This window comes from Panthera tigris, chromosome E3 (genome assembly GCF_018350195.1).
Source record: "Panthera tigris isolate Pti1 chromosome E3, P.tigris_Pti1_mat1.1, whole genome shotgun sequence".
Lineage (NCBI taxonomy): Eukaryota > Metazoa > Chordata > Mammalia > Carnivora > Felidae > Panthera > Panthera tigris.
Genome location: NC_056675.1, coordinates 1259242 through 1280729, shown reverse-complemented (window position 1 = coordinate 1280729; position 21488 = coordinate 1259242). Strand labels below are relative to the sequence as shown.

Genomic DNA, 21488 nt, shown 5'->3' with positions numbered 1-21488 from the left:
TCCTACTGCTGGGAAAGCCCCAGCGGGGCAGGGCCGGGCAGGGTCCTGACCGCCTTGAGCCCAGGGCCGGGAGCTCCCCGTCTAGCACCTGCTTGCACACCCCCTCCCCACAGGTCTCACTCACACTGTTAGGCAGCTGGGTGTCCACCCCTCCGGGCTGGGCCACGGGAAAGAGCTGGAATGCCACGTGCTGGCTCGGGCCCCGAAGCCGTTTCTGCTCCTTCTAGTGGGCACAGAGCGGCCTCCCTGCAGCCCTGCCAGGGGCCAATCAGGAGGAAACACCTTCCTTCCCGCAGGCCATGTCTGGACAAGCCTTGGGGCCTGGTGGCTGGGTGGCTGAGGTCATCTCACATTTCTGCTGCCCACTGTTTCCCGGCTGTCCATCTGCGAGGCCACAGCCAGGGCTCCACAGAGAATGTGGCCGGGTGACTGGGGCCCCCACAGGAGGTACCCAGTGGAAAGTCAGGAACATCAGGCCAGCATGACCCCCGAGGGGCGTGGAGCCCCGGAACAGCCCGGTGGACAGGCCCCAGGGGGCAGACTTGTGGGGGACAGCCCGCCCCGCCCCGCCCCCGCCAGCTGGCCTCGCGGGCACGCGCCCCTTTACCAGCCTCAGCTGCGCTCTGGAAACCGAGAGGCCGGGCTTCGCCTGGACCCCCGCCAGCAGGAGCACCCAGGAGGAAAAGTCCTCTGGAAGCCCAGAAACGCGAGGGGACCTCCCGCGCTGGGGTGGGGGCGCCCTCCCGGGAGGCCAGGGGTGCCCAGGGCCGAAGACTGGCCAGACCGCCCCACCGTTTATTAGCCTCAGTTTCCCCGTCTGTAGAGGGGCTTTGTCCTGCACTTCTCCACGAGGGCGGGCGGCGCGGGGTGGGGGTGTGTGGGGTTGAAAAGAAAGTCCGACGCCGCCCGGGAGCCCTGGAGGCCAGGACCCCGGGACAGGGGCGGGAAGGCGGGTGGGCGTGGCTCCGGGCGGGGGCGGGACCTCGCGGGGCGGGCCCTGGAGGGGGCGTGGCCGGCTCGAGGCCGTTGTCTGCGCTCGGGACTGGGTGGGGCGGGGCCTGCAGGGGGCGGGGCCGTGGCCCTTGGAGGCGGGCCTCGGGGGCGGGGTCTCGCCGGGGCAGGGGGCTGGGGGCGGGGCCGGCGGGGTGGGGCGGGGCCTGCCGGGGGCTGGCTCGGGCTGCACTCCCGCCGGTCGCGCGGCCGCGGCTCCTCTTCGTCTCCAGGCTCGGGGCCCGGGGCCGGGGCCGGGCTCGGGCGGCGGGTCGGAGCCGGGGGTCGGCGGCGAGGTCGGCCGTCCGGCCGGTCGGCGCGGGCGTCGGTCCGCGGCTCCGGGAGGCGCGGTTGGAGCCCCGGGCCGCCGGGGCGCGCGCGCTGCCCGCATGGCCGCCATCAAGGCGCTGCAGCAGTGGTGCCGGCAGCAGTGCGAGGGCTACCGCGACGTGAGCATCACCAACATGACCACGTCGTTCCGCGACGGCCTGGCCTTCTGCGCCATCCTGCACCGCCACCGGCCCGACCTCCTGTGAGTGCACCTCGGGCGGGGAAGCTGAGCCCCAGGCTGCTGGCGCCGGGGAGCGCGGGTGGGGGAGGGCGCGCGGAGCGGGGTCCTGCGGGCATGACCCGCCCGGTGGCCTCAGTTCGCCCGTCCACCAAGCGGAGCTGGGCCGGAGCCAGCCCTGCCGGCCGCCCCCGCTGACTTAGTCAGTCCGTGAGTCAGGCCGGCGTCCGGACTCCGGCCACAGCCACTCCTCCCCGCGCGTCTCCCTGGGAAAGGGCCGGCGGGGCTACCCTTCTGCGCCGCCTGAGAGCCCCGCCGCCCCAGGGACCACTCACCGCATCAGGGAGTGGGTTACTCGGAGCTTCAAGGGCGCTATGCCCTTGACCCTGCCCCAGCAGGTCCAGGCACCTTTGGGAATGCAGCCCAGGGGCGCCGTGGGGGAGGGGCCGACGCAGAGCTGGAAGCCCCAGACTTCCCCGGGTCTTGCCCTGCCGGGGCACCCCAGGGTGACAGGGTATGAGATGGGGGCTGAGCTCCCATCCCCCGGAACCAAGGCACGTGGGCAGGGGAGAGGACTAGGGCGACTCCCCAGGGAGGGTCTTGGAGTGGTGGCTGGCACTTGTTGCTGGACCTTGTCCCCACCTGGGACCCACTCCACCAGTTATTCACTCAGCAAACGCTCCGGCTGGGCTGCTGGGACCTGGCTTGCTGGGACAGAGCTGTCCTCAGAAAGCCACCTGCCTCCTGGAAACAAATGTTTAAAAGCATTCTGAGAAGTCGTGGCTGGTTCCAGGGGTGGCTCGGGGTGCGCGTTTGCCAGGGAGGTCTCAGGGTTGCGAGGGGCCAGAGGCAGCTCCTCAGTGAGGCCTCTCTCTGTACAGATAGGGAAACTGAGGCCCAGAGACGAGACACCCTTGTTCAGGTTTCAGAGCACATCTGCAGAGCCAAGGCTGGCACTTGGGGCTCCTCCCCCTCACCCAGCTGTAACCTGTAGTCCCAGGCACTCTACCGGGAAGCTAGTCTTGAGAAAGAGGCCTGCACGTATTTCCTCCTCCTGCCCAAGGTTGTGAAAGACATTTGTGGAGCTTCATGGGGAGTCGCCCCATGTGGTACTTGGGCAGCAGTGTGTGCCCCCTGCCCAGGGATGTGCCTGGAGGCAGAAGACGTTGAACACCCTAAGCTGAGCTTTGATGGGGAGGTGGGCTGGGGATGGGACCAGGAGAGGAGGTGGACAGGCCGAGCCCCCCCCCCCCGGGTGCGGGCAGGTCCCTGGTGAGGCTGGCTGGGGACTGAGCCCAGGCAGCCTGGAGGTCCGCACAAGTCTGCAATTGTAGGGAAGTAAGGTACAGCTGTCTGCTGGCCGGGAGCCTTGGGACCACATCACAGGTATAACTGGAGAGTTGGGGCTTTTCGGAGCCCCTAGAGCTTCTGTCTGCTTCTAGCAGTGCTGGTTCGGAGGCCCGTGTGTGTATGTGTATATGTGTGTGTGTGTGTGTGTGTGTGTGTGTGTGTGTGTGTGTGTGTGCGCGCGCACGCGCGCGCGGGGCACTTGAGCCTGTCCCAGCATGCACTGCCTGAGCATGAGCACAGGCTCGTGCACGTGGGTGTGTACCACGCTGGCACAGGCAGGCGTCATATAACTGTTCATTTAACCGTTAATGAGTTTCTGCTCTGTACCCTGCACTGCATACTGAATACGGTGGACTTGGCCCCTGCCTCAGGGAGCGGCATTGAGGGCGTCTGGTAATCTCAGTTACTGCTGCCTTGGTCAATGTCCATCCGTCCCCACTGGGCTTTTAGTTCCAGGAGGGTGGGACGTCTTTTTTGTTCCCTGCTTATCCTCAGCGCCTGGAACTGTATCTGGCACGACAGGTGTGTGGTGGGTAGGAGCACAGAGTTGGTACAGACAGAGCTATTACGGTTGAGGGCTTGCACTTGGGACTCTGCAGATACAGTAAGAGTTTGGCAGGTGTCCTGGCAAGGTGGGGGTCCTGCAGGTCCCTGTGTGCAGGAGGGAGGGGAGGAGGCCGGGGGTGCAGGCAGGGGGGTAGCAGTAAAGAAGAGGTGCTGGGTGCCGCCCTCCCAGGGTCGCCTCCAGGGCCGGACTGGGGGCGACCCCCCACCCCCATGCTCCCCATCCTTCGGAGACCCTCCGGCGGCAGCTGACTTTGCCGCCAGGAAGTCCTTCCCTGCGCCTCATGTCCAGCCTTCCTGCTGCACAGAAGCTGCTTCCTCCCTGCGACCTCCTCGGGAGCAGCTGTGAAGGAGCCGGGCGCCCAGCCAGACAGGTGGCGATTGTGCTACGCTGACGCTAAGTCCGCTTCTGTTTCTGCCTCCGCCCATGAGATCGTGCGGCCCTGCTCCGGGAGGCACGTGTGACCTGTGGTGGCCCCGCGGGGACACCAGGAGGCGAGCATGGGTTGGGGGGTGGGCCCACCCAGCGAGGCCCCACTGGGAGTTAGCCGGGCAGCACCAGCCCGGGCCCCTGGGGTCTCTCATATCGGCCTCAAGGGAGCCCGCTGCTCTGCCCTCGGGTCTGTTTCCCTGGCTATGCCGACCTCTGCCCAGCAGGCAGGTGAGCGCAGGAGCTGCCCGGGACAAACAGCCCCCTTCCCACTCGGGGCAGAAAACCTGTAAGGGCTGGGCTCCTGCCCCTTCTGGGCTGACCAGAGGGGGCTGAGGGCTTCAGGGGACAGGCAGGAGGCAGGGGTGGCAGCTCCCGCCAGGGAGGAGGGGCAGGAGCCCTTCCGGGCAGCAGGCACAGGGCTTCCGTGGGCTCCTCCTCCTGGGCCGTCTGTAGGGGGAGCGGACAGACCAGGCCGGTGTGTCAACAAGGCCGGTGGGGCGGGGGGGGGGGGGGGGTTCCTGCTGCACAGTCGCTGGGCCTCCCAGACCCTCAGGCCCATGGGGAGGGGCACCTGGTCTTTCTCCAGGTCCCTCCAGCCTGGGAGGCCGATGTGAGGTGTCAGGGCTGGGGCACAGCAGGGGCTGGGGGCTCTGCCCCTGGCCATGGCAGGGCTCCCTGAGAACCACATGCAGCCCGGAGTCAGGAGAGGCCCCCCACGCAGATGCTCGGAGACACCACTGTTTCTCTTCCTGGCCCGGAGCGGAGGGTGGGCTGGGCCCAGGCGGCCGGGCTGGCCTCTCCTCCCACGCCGGCCTCTTGGCCAGCAGAAAGCCTCCTGGGGACAGAGGCCTTCTGTTCCCCAGCCTGAGGGCCTGCTTCCCGGGCCCCCGCCACCGCCTTCCGGCCAGACTCTCCAGAATGGACACAGCAGGGGCTGCAGGCACCCTGTGACGCCCCACTCAGGCCACCGCAGAAGCCCCAGGGCTGACTCTCTCAGATGGGCCCTGCCCTGGGCCAAGGTTGGGGGTCGGGGTTTGCTCCAGCCTGGCAGTGAGGCTGAGGTGTCTCACTTGCCCACTAGGTGCAAGGAGGGCGGGGCCTGGGCCCTGCACCCACCCCAGACTTTCTCCCTGGGGCCTTGGTACCTCGTCACGTCCCATGTCTCCCCGGGCTGTGCACTCTACCGCAAGGTCGGTGTGCCCAGCGTCTCCCTCCCCACTGCCGTGTGGCTTCTGTCTTGTCTCTGTCCCTCTCCATCTCTGTGGAGACACGCGCATCTCTGAGATGTGTCTCCCCATTCCAGATGTGCTGAGGGTGCCTGGAAAAGGCACCTTCCCAGCCCAGCGCCCACCCCCCACGTGGTTGCGTTTTGTTCCAGGAAATAAACAGCGTGAGGTCAGCTCTCCAGGAATTTGGAAGGGGGTACACATTCCCAAGGGCCCCAAAAGCCCGGGGGCCGGAGGCTGGCCGTCTCAGCAGTGTGAGGTCAACGGTGTTGGTCAGACGTGGCCAGGGGAGGGCCCGTGCCTCAGCTCTCTGGGCCACGCCAGGCCAGGCCAGGGCTGGACGCACGCTGGCACCTGGCACACGGCCGACAGGTCAGCGTTTACACGACGCCCACATAGACCCAATGGGTGCGTTCACTGGCTCACACTGAAAGAATAGACGCCTCAAAAGTCCCCTCGTTTGGCAAGCATTGGAAGAACTCATTCATCAGAGAGCATTTATAGTGCACCAGCTGTATGCAGGTACCTTGGAGTTTTACCAGAAAGAACCTGAATTCAAATTACAGGAGTTTGACTCAAACATGATCTAACTTGGGGAGTGCCCTGGGCCGCAGCCGCCTCGCCAAGGGCCAGCGAGGGCGAAGCTCGTGCATGCTGGTCCAGCAAGGCCTTGCACACAGATTGGCCGCCTTCCGGAGGGTTGGCCAAAGCTGGGCTGTCTGTCTGTCAGGCCTGCCCTAGGAGGCTGAGTCAGGTGCCCGAGGGCAGCCTCCTCCTGAGGCTCTAGGCCTCTCCCCCTTGGCTGTGGACGGCCACTGTCTCCCCTTTGTGCGTGTCTGTGTCCCGATTTCCCTTTTTATAAGGACGCCAGCCATTTTGGATAGGGCCCACCCTCCTGACCTCATTTTAACTGGATTCTGTCTATAAAGAAGACCCTGCTTCCAAAGAAGGTCACATTTTGAGGTTCTGGGGATGAAGACTCCAACAGATCATTTTGGGTGGGGGGCACGGTTCAGCCCTTCTCAACAAGAGTCCTCCCCGCACCCCCCCTCCCCCCCATGGCGGAAAGCTGGTCACACCGGGCTTCCTGAGAGGGATGGGCGTGGTCTCTACTTGGCTCTCTCTGAAGGGGTTTGCAAGGCAGCTCAGTCCAGAGATTTCTGCCAGCGCGCCGGCCCCAGAGCTCCAGGCCAGGCGGCCTCAGGGACAAAGGCGATGCCGGCTGAACCCCATGCTGCGGGGGATGTGAGCTCATGGGGCCGCCAGCCAGAGGCAGAGAAGTGTCCACTCAGGGACCTGCAGGGTGCCTGCAGGGAGGGACCCCGGTGGGGTGTGTCAGGCAGGGAAAGTGTGTTCCAGCCGCCCAGAACAGCGTGAGCCAAGCTTGGGAGGCTGGGAGGGCAGGACCCTCCGTAGAGAGCTTGGTTCAGGAGGGGTGTGAAAGCCATGAGACTGGCCAGGGTGGTCCAGCCCCACTGTGGAGGCCTTGAGGGCCCAGGGAAGCGGCTGGGACAGGGTCCTGAGGGTGGTGGCCCTTGAACTTGAGTGGGAAGGCAATTCTTTCTGCAGCTTCAGACCCGCACCCCCTTGACCTGCTCAGCGGGGGCTGGCACCACTATTGTGGGCACCGGGACCTACCTGGAGTGCTGAGATGCTCACTCAGGGTCCGGGGGAACAGAGGGCCCCCACGACATCTGCCGGATGCAGCCACTGCAGCCCCCTCCCCAAGGCAGATGCAGGGGGCAGGGGACCTCCTTCTCCTGCATGTTTGGAGACAAAACAGAGCTTGTGACCCTGCCCTCCTGCCACAGGAGCATCTTGCTGAGACACGGCCGTTTGGGTCAGTGACCCGGGGCAGGTCTGGAAAAGAGATTGAACTTTCAAAGGGATGGGGTGGGGGAGGGTGGGAAGCCACTGAGATTGGAGGCCGGGGCCTGCCAAGAACCCCTTGGGGCGATGCATGGAGACGGGCCACTCCACGCGCCATGGACACTGGTGGGACAGACCCAGGGTGAAGCGCTCATGTGGCCTCGATGATGAAGCAGGAGGCTGCCATGCCCACCCCCTCTGGCCATGTCTATCTGGAGATAGAGCTGCCCGCCATCTTGTCCTTGCACAAAAGCACCCTCTGTGCTCACGGGGTGGTCTTAGCATCTGGAACACGTTACCTGGGAGGTGGTCCAAACGGAAACAGTGAGGTTTCCCCAAAGCCAGCCAGGGTGATGGACGTGGGGCTGGAGGCCGGCAGGGGGTCCTCCTAGGAGGGAGGTGGGCCAACGGCAGCCCCGTCCCGTCCCTGCCACGTGGCCCGGGGCCCTGGCCCTGCTCTGTTGGGACCCGCTGCAGCCGGGCCCCCCCAGCCTGTGGTCAGAAGCTGCTGTCCCCCTCTCAGATGGGCACCGTGGCCTGAGAGAGGAGAGGGCTCCCCCAGGGTCCGACGGTGCAGCCTGGCTGAGTTGGGATGCAGATTTCAGCCCGAGCCCTTCCCCACACCACAGGGCTTCCCGAACAATCCAGTGCACACTGAAGGGGCAGAACTGCCATTGAGGACCCCACAGACGGCAGAGAGGACAGACAGATGGGTATTTGAACGGCCCTCCCGGAAACGTCAGCCTGCATCCGGCTGAGCCCCTGCTGGGCCTGGCTGTGTTTTCTGCTCTGAGCGACCCTGCAGGGGTGCAGTGGGCTGAGATGTGCCCGTGTGGGTGTGGGCACCGAGTCCCGGGCCAGCCTGGCCCTGGTGCAGGGCTTGCCTGAGTGTCTGAATGTTGGCTTTGCTCTTGGCCTCTCCAGGAAGTCCCACTATCCAGGCTGGGCCAGCGAGCCCATTCGTGGCTGCTGTGTGACCTCACTCCTTCCCAGCTGCCGCTCCTGGCCTCGGTTTCCCTATTTCAGCAGGATCACCTCTGAACTGCTTTGGACACCTATATTTTTGTCTTCCAGAAACTTTGATGCTCTCAGGAAGGAAAACATTTATGAGAACAACAAACTGGTGAGTGCCCCCTGTTCCTGACTCAAAGCTGGCTTGGTGGGCCTGCCCTGTGCCGGCACCCAGGTCCTGTGGACCACCCTCGGGCACCTCCGGGGGCAGCTGTGGTAGTTGCTGCCAGGGCAGATGAGCACATGGAGACCGGAGGCGCGCTGCCGAGTTCCGCAGCCGGTCCTGAGCCGGGTGACCCCAACCTCAGAAATAGCCTCCAGTCTGATGCCCAGGCCCTCCCGGCCCCCTTTTTCCTGCCGGGGAAGGAAGGGGTTGCGAGTAGCTGAGCGGGGTCCAGATGTGGCTCTGGGAGGATGGGGCCCTTGGCTTGGCCCTTCCCCACCCTGTGGGGACCAACCGCCCTGAGCTGGACTGTCAGACTGGCCGCCAGGGTCTCGAGCACACTGCCTGTCGCCGCTCTCTGCTGGCTGGCCAGGCCCTGCCCTGTCCTCGCCTCAGTTTCTTTGCTGCAGAATTAGCCCCATTATCTCGATGGGCTGACGCCCAGAGGGGCAGGCAGACGCACGCCCTGCGGCCGCGGGTCCAGAGCTGGCTTTCCAGCGGGGGTGACGGGGGTGACGGACGGAGCCCTGCAGGTCAAAGCTGCGTGTCCCATGCGGTCCCTGCTCGCTAGTGGACGATTTCAATTTAAGTTTAACTGAATTAAGAAGAAATAAGATGACAACTTTAATTTCTCGGCAGCACTGTCCACACTTCAAACATTCCCATTGGACAGCTTGAAAGAGAGCTGGTCCATCGTGACAGAAAGTTGTGCTGGGGCACTAGCGCGCGTGTGCGGGAGTGAACACGTGGGGACAACGGAGTGGAGGTGTATGCCGCCGTGGTCTTCATGAGCGGGGCAGGGCAGGCCTCTGCAGTGACAGTGGGCCCTGTGGACTCTTGGAGGAGGGGCGGGCCTGGTGGGGGTACTGCCAGGGGCCAGGGCTCTAGGCAGGAGGGCACCTGGCTAGGAGGAGTAAAGGGGGGCGGGGGGGGGGGGGGGCGGCCAGAATGGGGGCGTGACCGGAACAGAGTGGGGTGTGGCTGGAATGGAGGGGGCGTGTCCATAACAGTGTGGGGCGTGACCAGAGCAGAGGGGTGTGGCCATAACGGAGTGGGGGCGTGACCAGAACAGAGTGGGGGTGTGGCCGGAACATAGTGGGTGCTTGGCCAGAGCAGAGCAGGGTGCGGCCAGTAAGCCAGTAGAGTGGGGCCTGGCTGGAACAGAGTGGGGGTGTGGCTGGAACGGAGGGGGCGTGGCCAGAACGGAGTGGGGGCGTGGCCAGAGCAGAGGGGTGTGGCCAGAACGGAGTGGGGGCGTGACCGGAACATAGTGGGGTGTTTGGCTGGAACGGAGTGAGGGCGTGACCGGAGCGGGAGGAGGGGGTGCGGCCGGAACAGGGTGGGGGCGTGGCCACAGCAGAGGGGGGTGTGGTGGGAAGAGTGGGGGTGTGGCTGGAAGACTGAGGGCGTGGCCCGAAACGAGCGGGGGTGTGGCAGGAGCAGGGCAAGGGAAGCACTTGGCTTCCTCCCTGGGGGCTGCTGTGCTGGCTGCGCTCGGGGTCTGCAGGGTCTATGTTGACAGTGGGGTGGGTGGTGAGAAGACGCTGGTGGCAGCAGGAGGAGTCAGATTTGGGGTGTATTTTGAAGGGGAGTCAAAGGAGATTGGAGGTCTTTGACCTGAGTGTGGAGGGACATCACCGCTGGGCGGGCTTAGGTCTGGGAGGGCTCAGGAGCCCCGTTTCGGACACCTAAAGACCCAGGTGTCACCCTCAGACTTTGCAAGGGCGTCACAGCAGTTTAGGGGAAGGGTCCAGATGGGGACTTGAGGGTTGTCAGGTGAGGGATGGGCGTCTACAGGCAGGAGATGCCAGGCTGGCCAAGGCTGAGACCCACTCCCCAGCAACTTCAGTCCTGTGTGGTCGCACTATGATCCCCATTGTACAGACCGGTAAACTGAGGCTCAGGGAGGTCATGTCTGAGCAGACCTTGAACTTCGAACCCAGAGCTTTCTGGGCCTGACGGGGTTTCTGGTCTCCTTCCGGGAGGAGCTTGGTGGCCTGGCTGAGAGGGAGGGGGGGATGTCTCCCAGCCCACCCGTGCTGACTACTCCCACTCCCACCCAAGGCCTTCCGTGTGGCCGAGGAGCAGTTGGGCATCCCGGCCCTGCTGGACGCTGAGGACATGGTGGCCCTGAAGGTGCCCGACCGGCTGAGCATCCTGACCTACGTGTCACAGTACTACAATTACTTCCATGGACGCTCCCCTAGTGAGTCGGGGCTGGAGGCCTCCTCTGCCAGCTCAGCACCGGCCCCCAGCACTGCCCGGCGGGGGGGCGGGAAGCGGGAAGCCAGTCTGTTCTGGCACCCCTCTGGTGCCGCACATGTGGGGCCCCCCATGATCCCCATGCTTCCCCTCAGGGGAGCACGGCCCCCCATCGTGCTGCTGCAAGGGTTGAGCAAGGGTCCAGGTGTGCCCGGCCCCACACCCACTTGTCCACTGAACGCATGAACCCAGATCCTGCCTGTCCTTCCCCTCTGGGCCTCGGTTTGCCCATCTGCACCCCTGAAGCCTGTGCCCACAAATCTTGCCTCAGGCGGCTTGGCGGACCCCAGGGTGGGCTCCCGGGCCTGACTCCAGAGGCCCTCACCGCCCCCCCCCCCAACCCCCCACATTTGGCCTTACAGACACCAAGCTAACCCTGGCCGGGTGGGTCCTCCGGGCAGGGTCATGGCCGGGCCCAAGGGAATTGATTCCAGCTGCTTTATGCACCCTGAAGCTCAGCCACTGCCCTCCCCCCACATTCCTCATCCAGCCTTAGAAATCCCCGGAACAACTCTGGGCACAGGACCAGCCCCGCCTTGATATTTCCACTTTGTGCAGAAACAGAAAAGTCCCATTTCTCCCGACCCAGATCAGGGCTCTCAGAGCCAGAGGGAGGGGCCCGGGTGAGGCCAGGCCCCTGCTGGGAATGTGCACTTGTGGTTGCTGGGGCTGCCCCTCCCAGGCCCCCAGAACAGCAGGAGCTGCCCCTCCCAGCACCCCCGGCTCCGGGCCCCGTGTTGGGCACTGGCATCTGCAGGGCACCCAGAGCCGGGGTGGGCCCAGATGACTTCAGAGCCTGACCCTCTGTGTCTTGTGCCAGTTGGGGGCATGGCCGGTATTAAGCGGCCCCCGTCGGGCTCCGACGAGGAACCGTCTGGGAAGAAGGCCCTGCCCCAGCTGGCCAGACCCTCACCCACCCCAGCCCAGGGCCGGCCACCGTCTCCAGCCAGCACAAAGCCCGCCACCCAGTGGAAGGATGGGAGCTCAGAGGGCCCCCTGCGGAAGACTGTAAGCACCCCCGGCCCTGCCTTCCTTCTGGCTCTTGGGACCGAGTGTGGCCTCTCCACCCTGGGCACCTGGGATTGGGGACCCTTGGGTCCCTGGCGCGGCCTTAGCTGCTGTTTATCAGGAACCCACCGGGATTGACTCCACGAGCTCCTTCAATCCTGTGTGGTCGGGATATGATCCCCGTTGTACAGATAGGTCAACTGAGGCCCAGGAAGGTCTAGGTCTGCTCTGAGCAGGGCTAGAAACTTGAACCCAGAACTTTCTGGTTCCTAAGCTGTTTCTGGCCTCCCAGGTGGGTCAGGAAAGAGCCCTGGGTGTGTCCTTCCTGCCTGTCCAGCGCTTTAGGGTGCCCCCACTTTCAGAGGTGGGGACGGAGGACGAGTGACATGCTGTGGTTGGGCGCCCCCTGCTGTCCAAGGGACTGGAGCAGCCGGCGGCCGCAGCCTTAAGATTGCTGGGGGGGGGGGGGGGGGGGGGCGGAGCAGCAGGAGGGCCCGAATCTGTCTCCTGTTCCCCCAGACCCTCGAGGTCAGGCCCCAAAGCCCCTCTCCTTGGGCCGGGCTGCAGACCTTGCACTTGGGAGTCCAGCCGGCCTGGGCATGGGCCATCCTGGCTGCGCCTGGCAGGCAGCTACCCTCGGGGCCTCAGCCCTCTGGTCCAAGCAGCGGGATCTTCTTGCCGCGGATGAGGCAGCTGTCGGGAGGGAGGGCTGGGGCACGCGACCTACGCTGGCCTGGGCCGGGGGCTCAGACATGTCAGCTGCCCCCTCCGCCCCCGCCCCCCCCCCCCCCCAAGGGCCAGGCCTCGGTGGGCAGCTCCATCAGCAGCACCTGTGGCGTCTGTGGCAAACACGTGCACCTCGTGCAACGACACATGGCTGACGGGAGGCTCTACCACCGGAACTGCTTCAGGTAGGGCCTGTGCACGTGCACGTGCACGTGTGTACACGCGCACATTTGTGAGCACGCGTGTGTGCCGGGCCGCGTGTGCGCGTGTACATTTGTGCACGTTTGCACGCGTGTGTGCGACTGCACCTGTGCGTGAACGTACATACGTGCACGTTTGTGAGCCCCTGTGTGCCGAGAGGCACAGATGCCTCCTGGCTTTCTGAGCCCCCAGCGGGATCCTCGCGGAGTCTGTGACTCAGAACGGTCGCTGTGCGTGAGGAGGGGTGTCCGCTGGATGAGCGTGCGCTCCCGGCACAGTGTGTGACGGAGAAGTGCACGCCGGCCCGGAGCCTGCTCACGGGTCCTCCTCTGCCCTGCACCAGGTGTAAGCAGTGCTCCAACACGCTGCACTCGGGGGCCTACAGGGCCACCGCCGAGCCCGGCGTCTTCGTGTGTCCCAGCCACCACCCCGAAGCCACCTCTGCAAGCCCCACGTTGCAGCGCGTGGCCCCCCGACAGCCCAGGGCTGTCGCCTCGGACTCCAAGCCGCCCAGAGCGCCATGGAAGGCCCAAGAAGCAAATGGGCACAGAGACACGGGGACAAAGGCCAGGCCGGCGGCCTGCGAGCCTGTGGTGGGCAACTCAACTCCCAAAGGTGTCGCCCCCGCTACGACTGAGCCTCGGGCCACCGCCTCCTCCCACGTCCACGCAGGGAGCCCAGCCGGGTCCTCGGCGGGCCCGCCGGGTGGCAAAGCCAACGTGCCCGTGGCCAACAGTTCCCCGAGAGGGTGGTCGTCGCCGGGACAGGACAGGGCAGCAGTCGGCCCCCACCCTGCCGCGACCCCAAGTGCCCCAGACTCTCGCCCAGCCACGCCGCAAGGCCGGGTGACCCCCCAAGGGGCAGCCCCCCAGACCAAGCTCAGGTTGGGCCCAGTGTCTCCGGTCCCGGCAGACACCCCGGACTGGACCCCATCGGCCTCCAGGACACAGCAGGCCCGGGAGAGTTTCTTCCAGACGCCCGCAGCTGCCCCCAGCCCAGCTGGCAGGGCCCCAGCTCCCGCGGATGTGCCTTCTGGGGACGGCGGCAGGGAACAGGCACTGAGCTTCCTGCAGAAGACCCTGCCGGGGCTCAGGGACACCGGCGCTCAGGAGCCTGGCAGGTGGGTGGGGGCAGGGGCGGGGGCAGCCAAGGAGGGTTCCAGGCCTGGCCTGGCTGTAGGACTGACTGTGGGGCTGTGTTCCCCAGCCTCAGTTTCCTCAGCTGGGAAATGGGGAAAATGAGACGGGACCCAAAGTGCCCGGTGGTCGGCAGGAGGGGGGGCGTGCCGGACACACTCTTGGGGGCCGCCACCTGGCACATCCTGAGCCCCACCTGAGGACCCCCGATGGGGAGCCAGAGGCCGCGAGTGCTCGTGAGTGGTCCCGGTGTCGAGTCTGGCCTCGGCGGAGCTCAGCCCCCCCGCCCGTGTCGCACACCGGACACAGCAGCCTCTGACGGGTCAGACGGTCCCTGCGGTAGTTTCCCGAGGCTGCTGGGACACACACCACACGCTGGGGGCTAAAGCAACACAAAACCGTTCTCTCCCAGTTCCTGAGGCCCGAAGGCGGAACTCCAGGTGGGCGTTCCCCACGAGGGCCAGCGGGGGGGGGGTGGGGGTGGGGGGGGGGTCCTGCCGCCTCTTCCAGCTCCCGGTGGCCCCGGTTCCCGGCCTGTGGGCACACGCTCCCTCCTGGCCTCCAGGGTCACCTGGCCTTCTTCCCTCTGTGTCCGTCTTCTACTTCTCTGTCTCTTATGAGGACACCCCCACTCTAATCCAGGATGACCTCATCTAAACTTGATTCCATCTGCAAAGGTTCTATTTCCAAATGAGGCCACACTCTGGCCTTCCGAGTAGACCTGAATTTGGGGGGGCGCCACTCACCACACGACGGTGGCCTAGTGAGTGAGGGGATCGCGTGCCAGGCTGGCTGCTACCGCTGTGCCCGCCGCCTTGTGCTGACCCTTGTTTTGGGGGGAGCATTCTGGCCCCTCTGGATCAGCTGGGGGTGCCCAGGGAGGGTGAGCCTGCCCCCCTGCTGCAGGCCGGGGGATGTCCGAGCACCTGGGGGCCAAGGCTGCTTGGCCGTGTGAGGGCTCTGCGTGGGGGACCCCCTCCTCCTGGCTGCCCTGGGCCCAGAGAGCAGCAGGGAGAGAAAGTGGCTTCAGAGGGAGAACAGGGCACAGAGCAGCGGCCCTGGCTGGAGGAGGCGCCCAGCTTGCCGCCCTGGGCCCTGCTCGGTGCCCGCAGCCCTGCTCCCTGCACGCAGGTGTGCCCCAGGGGATGCAGGGCCGCCCAGTGACAGGCAGCCCTGTGGAGGCCTCGAGCGTGTTGCTGAGGGTGGGGCTAGGCAGGCCCGGCTGGTCCACGGCTCTGGGCAGGGCGCCCACAGTGAGCCCCAGGTGCCTCTAGGCAGGTAGATGGAAGGGGGGGCCTGGGGGGGCTATCCCACGCCCCACGAGGGGTGTGTTTTGGGGTATTTTAATCTCAGCCGATGCCGAAATTAAACAGGAAGGTAAAATCAGGTGCCGCTATACAGCTGTGTCAGAAGTGGGTGCCCTTGGCCTGTCCCTCGGAGGGGCTATCTCCCTCAGGAGGGTGGGCATTAGGAACCAGCTGCCAGGGGAGGCTGAGGGGCTTCTGCCTGGGAGGCATGGTTGGAAGGGCTCCTGGATCCACCTGTGCCTGATGCCTCCTCTCTCACCTGTAGGCCCTCCCCAGTCACCTCCCCTGCTCTGAAATCCTATACCAGAACGGAAGGGCCACGAGCAAGTCCAGCGGCCAAGCTGTCACCGCTGGCATCTCCCCAAGCCCTTAATCCCCCTGCGAGGACTGAGCCACCAGCCCCCCTAAGCAGAGGCACCACCTCGCAGGCTTCCCCGCCACCCCAGAGCTCGCCTGTATCCTCGGGGGCTGGCAAGGCGGGTGCTGGCTCCAGGCTGAAGCCGGAGGTCCCACTGGCAAAGGGTAAGAGCTCCCCCGATGCGGGCTGGGGTGGGGGAGCCCGGGTCTGCCACTGCGCTCCCCGGAGATCTGCCGGCTTCTGGCCTGGCGCCCAGGCTCCCGCTCCGTGTCCCCGTCGCTCACGCCGCTCCACAGCAGCCGCCGGCCCTCGCTCTCTCCCGGGTCCGCCTCACTCCAGGTTAGCGGTGGCAGACGCCCCTCGGCGTGGCGCGGCCAGACGGCCACCGCTCACCCGCCCCGCCGTCCCAGCCCGACAGCGCCGTGTCCCCAGTGACGGTGTGGGCGGGCAGGCAGCTACCGTGCTCCTGCTCTGCCCCGGCCACGGGGTCACCGCCTCCCACGAGGCTCTACATCCACGGTTCCCGAGTATGTCTTTCCTTCCTGCCCTGTTCCGACGATGGTGCCCTGTGCTCTGCGGGTCCCGAGGCCCCCTGGACACGGGGCCCCGCCTGGAGCCCGGAGCCCCCTTGGACCGCATCTCGTTTCATGGCCTCACCTTCCTGGGCTGCTCCTCACGCTTTTTTGCAGAAATACAGAGGTGGCTCTCTTCCGGGCGCCTGGACGTCTCTTAGTGCTGAGCAGTGAGCCGGGCTCAGAGAGCACCCCGCGCAGAGGGTTTTGCCGAGCTCGCTCCTTTGGCTGAGCCCCCATCATGAAAGCCACTCCGTTCTGAGCCAAGGGGGCCTGCCGACGGGCTATCACGGCTTAGCCACATGCCCGGCAGACGCACAGCTCACTCGGCATCCGCGGGCCTCACCTGGCCACACCCTCACCCATTTGGAAGCAGGGGAAGTTGAGGCTCAGAGAGGGGAGCGATTCCCCTGAGCACACACAGCACAGGTGGTCAGGCTTGAAGTCCTGAGCCCGATTCCCAGCCGGACTCTTCCCGTGGGCCGAGCTGCTCTGTGTCCACCTGAGAGGGGACGGCTGCAGGCAGGTGGAGGCGGGGAGATCCAGCCTTTCCCAGCAGACCACCCTTACCCGGAACACCCCCCCCCCCCCCGCCCATGACCTGTGTCCCTGCCCTCACCTAGGCCCCAGTGCCAGCCCCCAGGAAGGCCAGGAGGACGGGCCGGCAGGATGGAGGGCCCGCCTGAAGCCTGTGGAGAAGAAAAACCCTGCTGAGAGGTGAGGGGTGGGTGGGGCCTGAGCGGTGGCCTGTCGCCCAGGGCTAGCACCGGGCCTGGCACACGTCAGCAGACGCCTGCAGGTAAATAATGGCACATGGACCGACTGAGGCACCCGTGGGAGGGGTCTGTGCACAGCCGCCCGGACCTCTCTCCCGTAGCAGAAGCCAGTTTGCAGCAGCCCGAGCGAGGTGGGGGCCGTCACACCGGCCTGCATTCCCTTCATGTAGCTGGAAGGTTGGGAGGGTGGGCAGGGGGATGACAGCCATGGGCTGGTGGGTGCCCACCAGGCCTGAGCCCGGAGCGGGGAAGGGGCTCGGTTAGGACGGGGAAGGGAGAGGCTGCCGCAGCCTTCCTTGAGCGAGGCCACGGGTACCCTGGCCAGACAGTCACACGCGCCCACCCCGGGGGCTGGACGCGCCGGTCCAGGGTCACCGTACAGAGTGGTCGCCCCCCCGCGTAGTACGATGCCCAAGGGCAGGCAGCACACTTGGGGACCTGCCCCAGGGCGGGTGTCTGGGTTCCGGGGCGCCATCAGCTGAGCACGTGCTTCCACCCACAGAGCTGGGTGCGTGTGTGAACACGCACCTGTGTTCTGGGGGTTCACAGCCGGTCGGGTGCGTGTGCTTGGAGCTCCTTCCTGGCCTCCAGCGTGGGGGTGTGGGGGACGGCCCGTGCCCCCCTTGGCTGACCCCCTGCCCTCTGTCTAGGCGTCCGGAGTCGAAGGAGCCACGGGTCCTGGGAGAGCCTAGGGCGGGCGAGGCACCCGGGAAGGTCCCTGGGAGCTCTGCGGGGCACGTCCACACCCCCCCGGCCCCTCTTGGGCCTGAGAGGACACGGGGCGCAGCGAGCCCTGGGCCCGGCCTCTCAGGTAATACTGGGCGGGGACCCGGCCCCAGGGTGCCCGAGGAGCTGGTGTGGGGGTGGCGGCCTATGCGTGCCTTTACGCTTGCACACGTGTAAGCGTGGCTGTTCCCGCACACTCAGCTGCCCCTGGATCCACATCCAGCCCCCACACTTCTTCCTGTGTGACCTTGAGCGGGTCTCCAGTCCCCTGGGCTCATCTGCCCCTGTGCTGTCGAGGGTACAGACCTCCCTCCCTGTGTGGACGTGGGCACGGGGCTGTGAGGACTGACCCCATGTTGGCCTGTGGGGCCCCGGGTTGGGGAAGCGGCAGGGGGGAGGGCGACGAACCTGCTGGCTCGACACGTGACCCTGTCCCCTGCCCTCGGGCAGCCGCATCCCCCTCCCTGTCCCCGGCCCCGACCCCAACCCACCGCAGGAAGCTGGCTGTCCCTGCCAGCCTGGACGTTTCTGGAGACTGGCTTTGTCCTGAGCCCCGGGAGCAGGAAGCCGCAGCCGGGAGCTGGAAGAAGGAGAAAGAGAAGCCCCCTGCTCAGGACGCACCAGGTCAGCCCCGAGACACCGGCCCCCATGCTATCTGGGATGCAGAGGAAGGGGCTCATCTGAGGAGGGAGCGTCTGGTGGGGTTTGCAGGGTGACGAGCCCACGGGGCCCAGGACGGAGGGAAGGCAGCAGCCTGGGGCACGCCTGCAGCTCTGAGCAATGCAGGCGGGAGGGGCGGCCGGGAGCCTACGGGACCTGGGACCCAGCCCCCAGCACTTCCCTGCCATCGCCCACCGGACAGAGGCCCCGGCTCCTCCCGGCACCCGACTGGCCTGGCGATGATGGGGCGTTCGCTCTCGGCAGCTCGCCGGATGGGGTGTCCGGCTGCTGACCCCGGGGGCGGGTGGGGACCGGGGGCGGGCGCGGTGCACTTCTCACGGCCTGCTGGGTGGGGCGGGGGCATCCCGGGCAGGCGGGATCTGGGTCGCGTTGGGCCTGGCGCCCCCAGGTCCAGGAAGGAGACTTGTCTTGCCCTCTCCAGGGAGGCCCGTGAGCTCGGCCGGCGCCCCCATCCTACCTGGCAAGGCAGTGACCAGCGCCAGCAAGGTGAGTGGGCCAGGGTGCAGGTGGGTAAGGTGCACGGCCCGGCCTCTCCGACCGCCCCTCAGCACCCCTCTGTCCCCAGCTGCACCCTGACTACGTGCCCGAGGAGATCCAGAGACAGATGCAGAACATTGCCAGGCAGCTGGACGCCCTGGAACTCAAGGGCGTGGAGCTGGAGAAGCGTCTGCGTGCGGCCGAGGGGGGTGAGCCACGTGCACGCCGCCCCGGGCCGGGCCAGCCCCCTCCCGCGTGCCCGGCCTGACCCGTCCCTGCCCCCCTCCCCAGATGCCTCGGAGGACGCGCTCATGGTCGACTGGTTCCAGCTCATTCACGATAAGCAGCTGCTGCTGAGGCAGGAGTCGGAGCTGATGTACAAGTGAGGGGTCCTTGCCCGAAGGGCCCTCCCCGACGTGGCCGCCGCCTCCGGGTGCAGGCTGGGCTCAGGCCGCGGGGCGGCCGGCCAGGCGGGGCGGGCCTCACGCCTGTGTCCCCTCGGCAGGGCCAAGGACCAGCGCCTGGCAGAGCAGCAGCTGGACCTGGAGGGGGAGCTCCGTCGGCTGATGGCCAAGCCCGGTGCGTCCCGCCCACCACCGGGAGCCTAGCCCGCCAGGGGTGGCGCTCAGTCCTGGCCGCGGGCACGGACGTGGCATTCCCAGGCCCCTCCAGCGGGCTGCCTGGGTGGCCACCCCTTGGGGAGGCTCGTGGGTTGTGGTTATGGCACACATTCTGGAGCCCGGGGTCGAGTCTGTGCTCCCCCACGCCTGGCTGTGTGTCCTTGGCCGGGGCACTCGACCCCTCCGTGCTTGCAAAGTGGGGACACTGGCCTCCACCTCCCTCAGCCGCAGCGACTAAGTGAGCTAATATGTAGGCGCACACAGCCCAGACTAGCGTGGCCTGTCGGTTTTGTGGATGGCGTGGCCGAGGGCCCGGGGCAGGGGCTCGGGTCCCGGCGGTCCCGACTCTGCCTTTCCTTGCCGTGGGATGGGGCAAGCAGCGCCAGGTCTCTGATCTGGTCGTTCTTCCACTCATCCCTCCACTCGTCCACCCGTCCACCCATCCATGCACTCATCTGTCCATCCATCCATCCATCCGTCGTCGACTCACTGGTCCGTCCGTCCGTCCATCCGTCCATCCAGCACCGCCAGGAGTTCACTGCAGAAGGGCAGGCTCTGTCCAGTTGCTCCCAAGACCCTCCCCCCACCTCCAGTGGAGGAGCCTGACCCTGAGGAGTGGGGACAGTGTGTCCCTGAGCAGGTTGGGACGGCAGGGCTGCCGCTGAAGGCAGGCTGTCCCTGCAGAGAGTCTGAAGTCGTCCCAGGACCGGCAGCGGGAGCAGGATCTGCTAAGCCAGTACGTGAATACGGTGGATGACCGCAGCAGCATTGTGGACGTCCTGGAGGAGGACCGGCTCAGGTGAGGGCGGGGTCTTGGGGCCCAGGTGACGGGCGCCAGAACCCTGGCTCCTCCGTGCCAGGTCTGGACTGGCCACCTCATGCTCGGAACCTCCCCCCCGCCCCATCGGCAGGAAGGTCCAAGACCCCGCCGTGTGCGTCCCGCAGGCGGGGGCGCTGAGCCCAAAGGCAGACCCAGCCTAGGCAGCCCGACTCAGAGGTTCTCCCCGACAAAGCCCCTCGAGCCCCGTGTTCCCCGACCCTCGGGGGTCAGCGCCTGCTGACGGACTTTCGCAAGGACGGAAACGTTCTATGCCGCCACTGGCTCACCGTGGCAGCCACAGGTGGCTACTGGGCACTTGCAGTGTGACCCGTGCAACAGAGGAGAGAAATTTACACTTTTTTTTTACTAAATACACACAGCCACCTGTGTCTCCTGGTGCTGCGCTGGGCCGCCAGCTTCGTGACCACCCCGACGGGGCGTTTCTGTCCCCATGTGTAAATGAGGGGCCTGCCGAGGCCACGCAGAGTCAGGGGCCGAGGTTCTTAAGACGCGTCCCTCTATGAGCTTGCCCCCAGGTCCTCCTAGGGCCCTTCTGTCCCCACGGCACGGACGAGGGTCTGGACCCCGAGAGGGTCGGCCGAGGGGGCGGGGAGAGCAGCTGATGCAGGTGTCAGGTGGGCTCAAGGCTCGGGCGTGAGTCCGACAGAGGCCCGCCGCCCTCACTGCCACACCGCCCCCGTTTCAGAGAGCAAGAGGAGGACGAGGTGCTTCAGAACATGATCCAGAATCTGGGTAACTGTGGGAGCGGTAGGAGCCGGGCCTCCCGTGGGGTGGGTGCCAGGCCCCATCTGGCAGATGCGGCCTGAGGACAGAAAGGCTCACCCCAAGGGAGCAAGCTTCCCATCGCTCGGAGGAGCCCCAACCGGCAGCTCCTGATCCTGTGGTCGGGGCGAGGGGCGTGGCCGGTGCCGGGGGTGGGGGGGGCTCTAAAGGCCGGCGCGTAGGTGGTTCCCACGAGGGAGGGCGGAGGGGCTGGCTTCCTACAGGCTCCGGGGGCCCGGGGAGGGCTCTGGTGGGTGGGAGGGAAGGGCGTTCTCGGCAGGGGCAGTGTCCTCAGTGTCCGTCCCCCCCCCCCCCAGACCTCCACAGAAGCAGCGGGGACCAGAGGAAGAACCCCAAGTTCCGCTTGTCCAGGATCTGGTCCCTGAAGGGCAGAAGCAAAACCCCTGAGTGAGCTGCCTGGCGGGGACGCAGGACCCTCGCCCTTGACCCGGACAGGGCCGGCACCGTGGGGGTGGGGACCTGGGCCACCCTGTCTGTGGGGTCTGAGCGGTCTCAATAAAGAAACTGACCACGTGGCCTGGCTCCCTCTCCTGTGCGCCACGGGCTCCCGGGCGGCCTGGAGGTCGTGGCCGGCATCCAGTTCTGTGCCAGCGTGGACGTGTCTGTGGCCTTGAGCAGGCGCTGACCCTCCCTGGGCTGGCCTGGACCCTCAGAGATGGGCATTTAAGCTGCTTCCTGGCCCGGCTCCAGGGACAGTTGCCGGGCACAGAGCGAGTCTGTGCCAGCTTCACTCAGGTGCGGGCCCCACGCACGATCTCCAAAGCTCGAGATCTGTGACCTTGGCCTTTAGGGCGGAGGTGAGCTATGCCCTGGGCTGGAAGCATCATTGCCCCAGGCCCTGGTGTCCAGCAGGGAGTGGGGCTCACCGCCTTTCCCCACCTCTGGCGGAGAGAGGGCGTG

General features: G+C 66.4%; 1 protein-coding gene across 2 annotated transcripts; it reads left to right on the top strand.

The window, feature by feature from the left end:
* The first annotated feature begins 1280 nt into the window (after nt 1-1280).
* MICALL2 (MICAL like 2) lies at nt 1281-21122 on the top strand. 2 transcript variants are annotated; one of them, XM_042971441.1, is made up of 17 exons: nt 1281-1522; nt 8015-8063; nt 10179-10320; nt 11197-11384; nt 12180-12295; nt 12655-13431; nt 15020-15276; nt 16308-16401; nt 17111-17271; nt 17637-17810; nt 18289-18353; nt 18433-18553; nt 18636-18726; nt 18850-18923; nt 19649-19763; nt 20491-20537; nt 20885-21122. In XM_042971441.1, the coding sequence occupies exons 1-17, from the start codon at nt 1380-1382 to the stop codon at nt 20977-20979; spliced, it is 2709 nt and encodes a 902-aa protein (XP_042827375.1). In that variant the 5' UTR covers nt 1281-1379; the 3' UTR covers nt 20980-21122. The 2 variants fall into 2 exon arrangements, with proteins under 2 accessions (XP_042827375.1, XP_042827376.1); XM_042971442.1 differs by lacking the exons at nt 10179-10320; nt 11197-11384.
* The last annotated feature ends 366 nt before the right edge of the window (nt 21123-21488 follow it).

Coding starts and splice junctions, on each gene's coding strand:
- MICALL2 (XM_042971441.1), top strand. CDS start 1,380: ATGGCCGCCATCAAGGCGCTGCAGCAGTGGTGCCGGCAGCAGTGCGAG. Junction 1,523..8,014: donor CGCCACCGGCCCGACCTCCT/GTGAGTGCACCT, acceptor TTTGTCTTCCAG/AAACTTTGATGCTCTCAGGA. Junction 18,924..19,648: donor TCGGCTGATGGCCAAGCCCG/GTGCGTCCCGCC, acceptor CTGTCCCTGCAG/AGAGTCTGAAGTCGTCCCAG.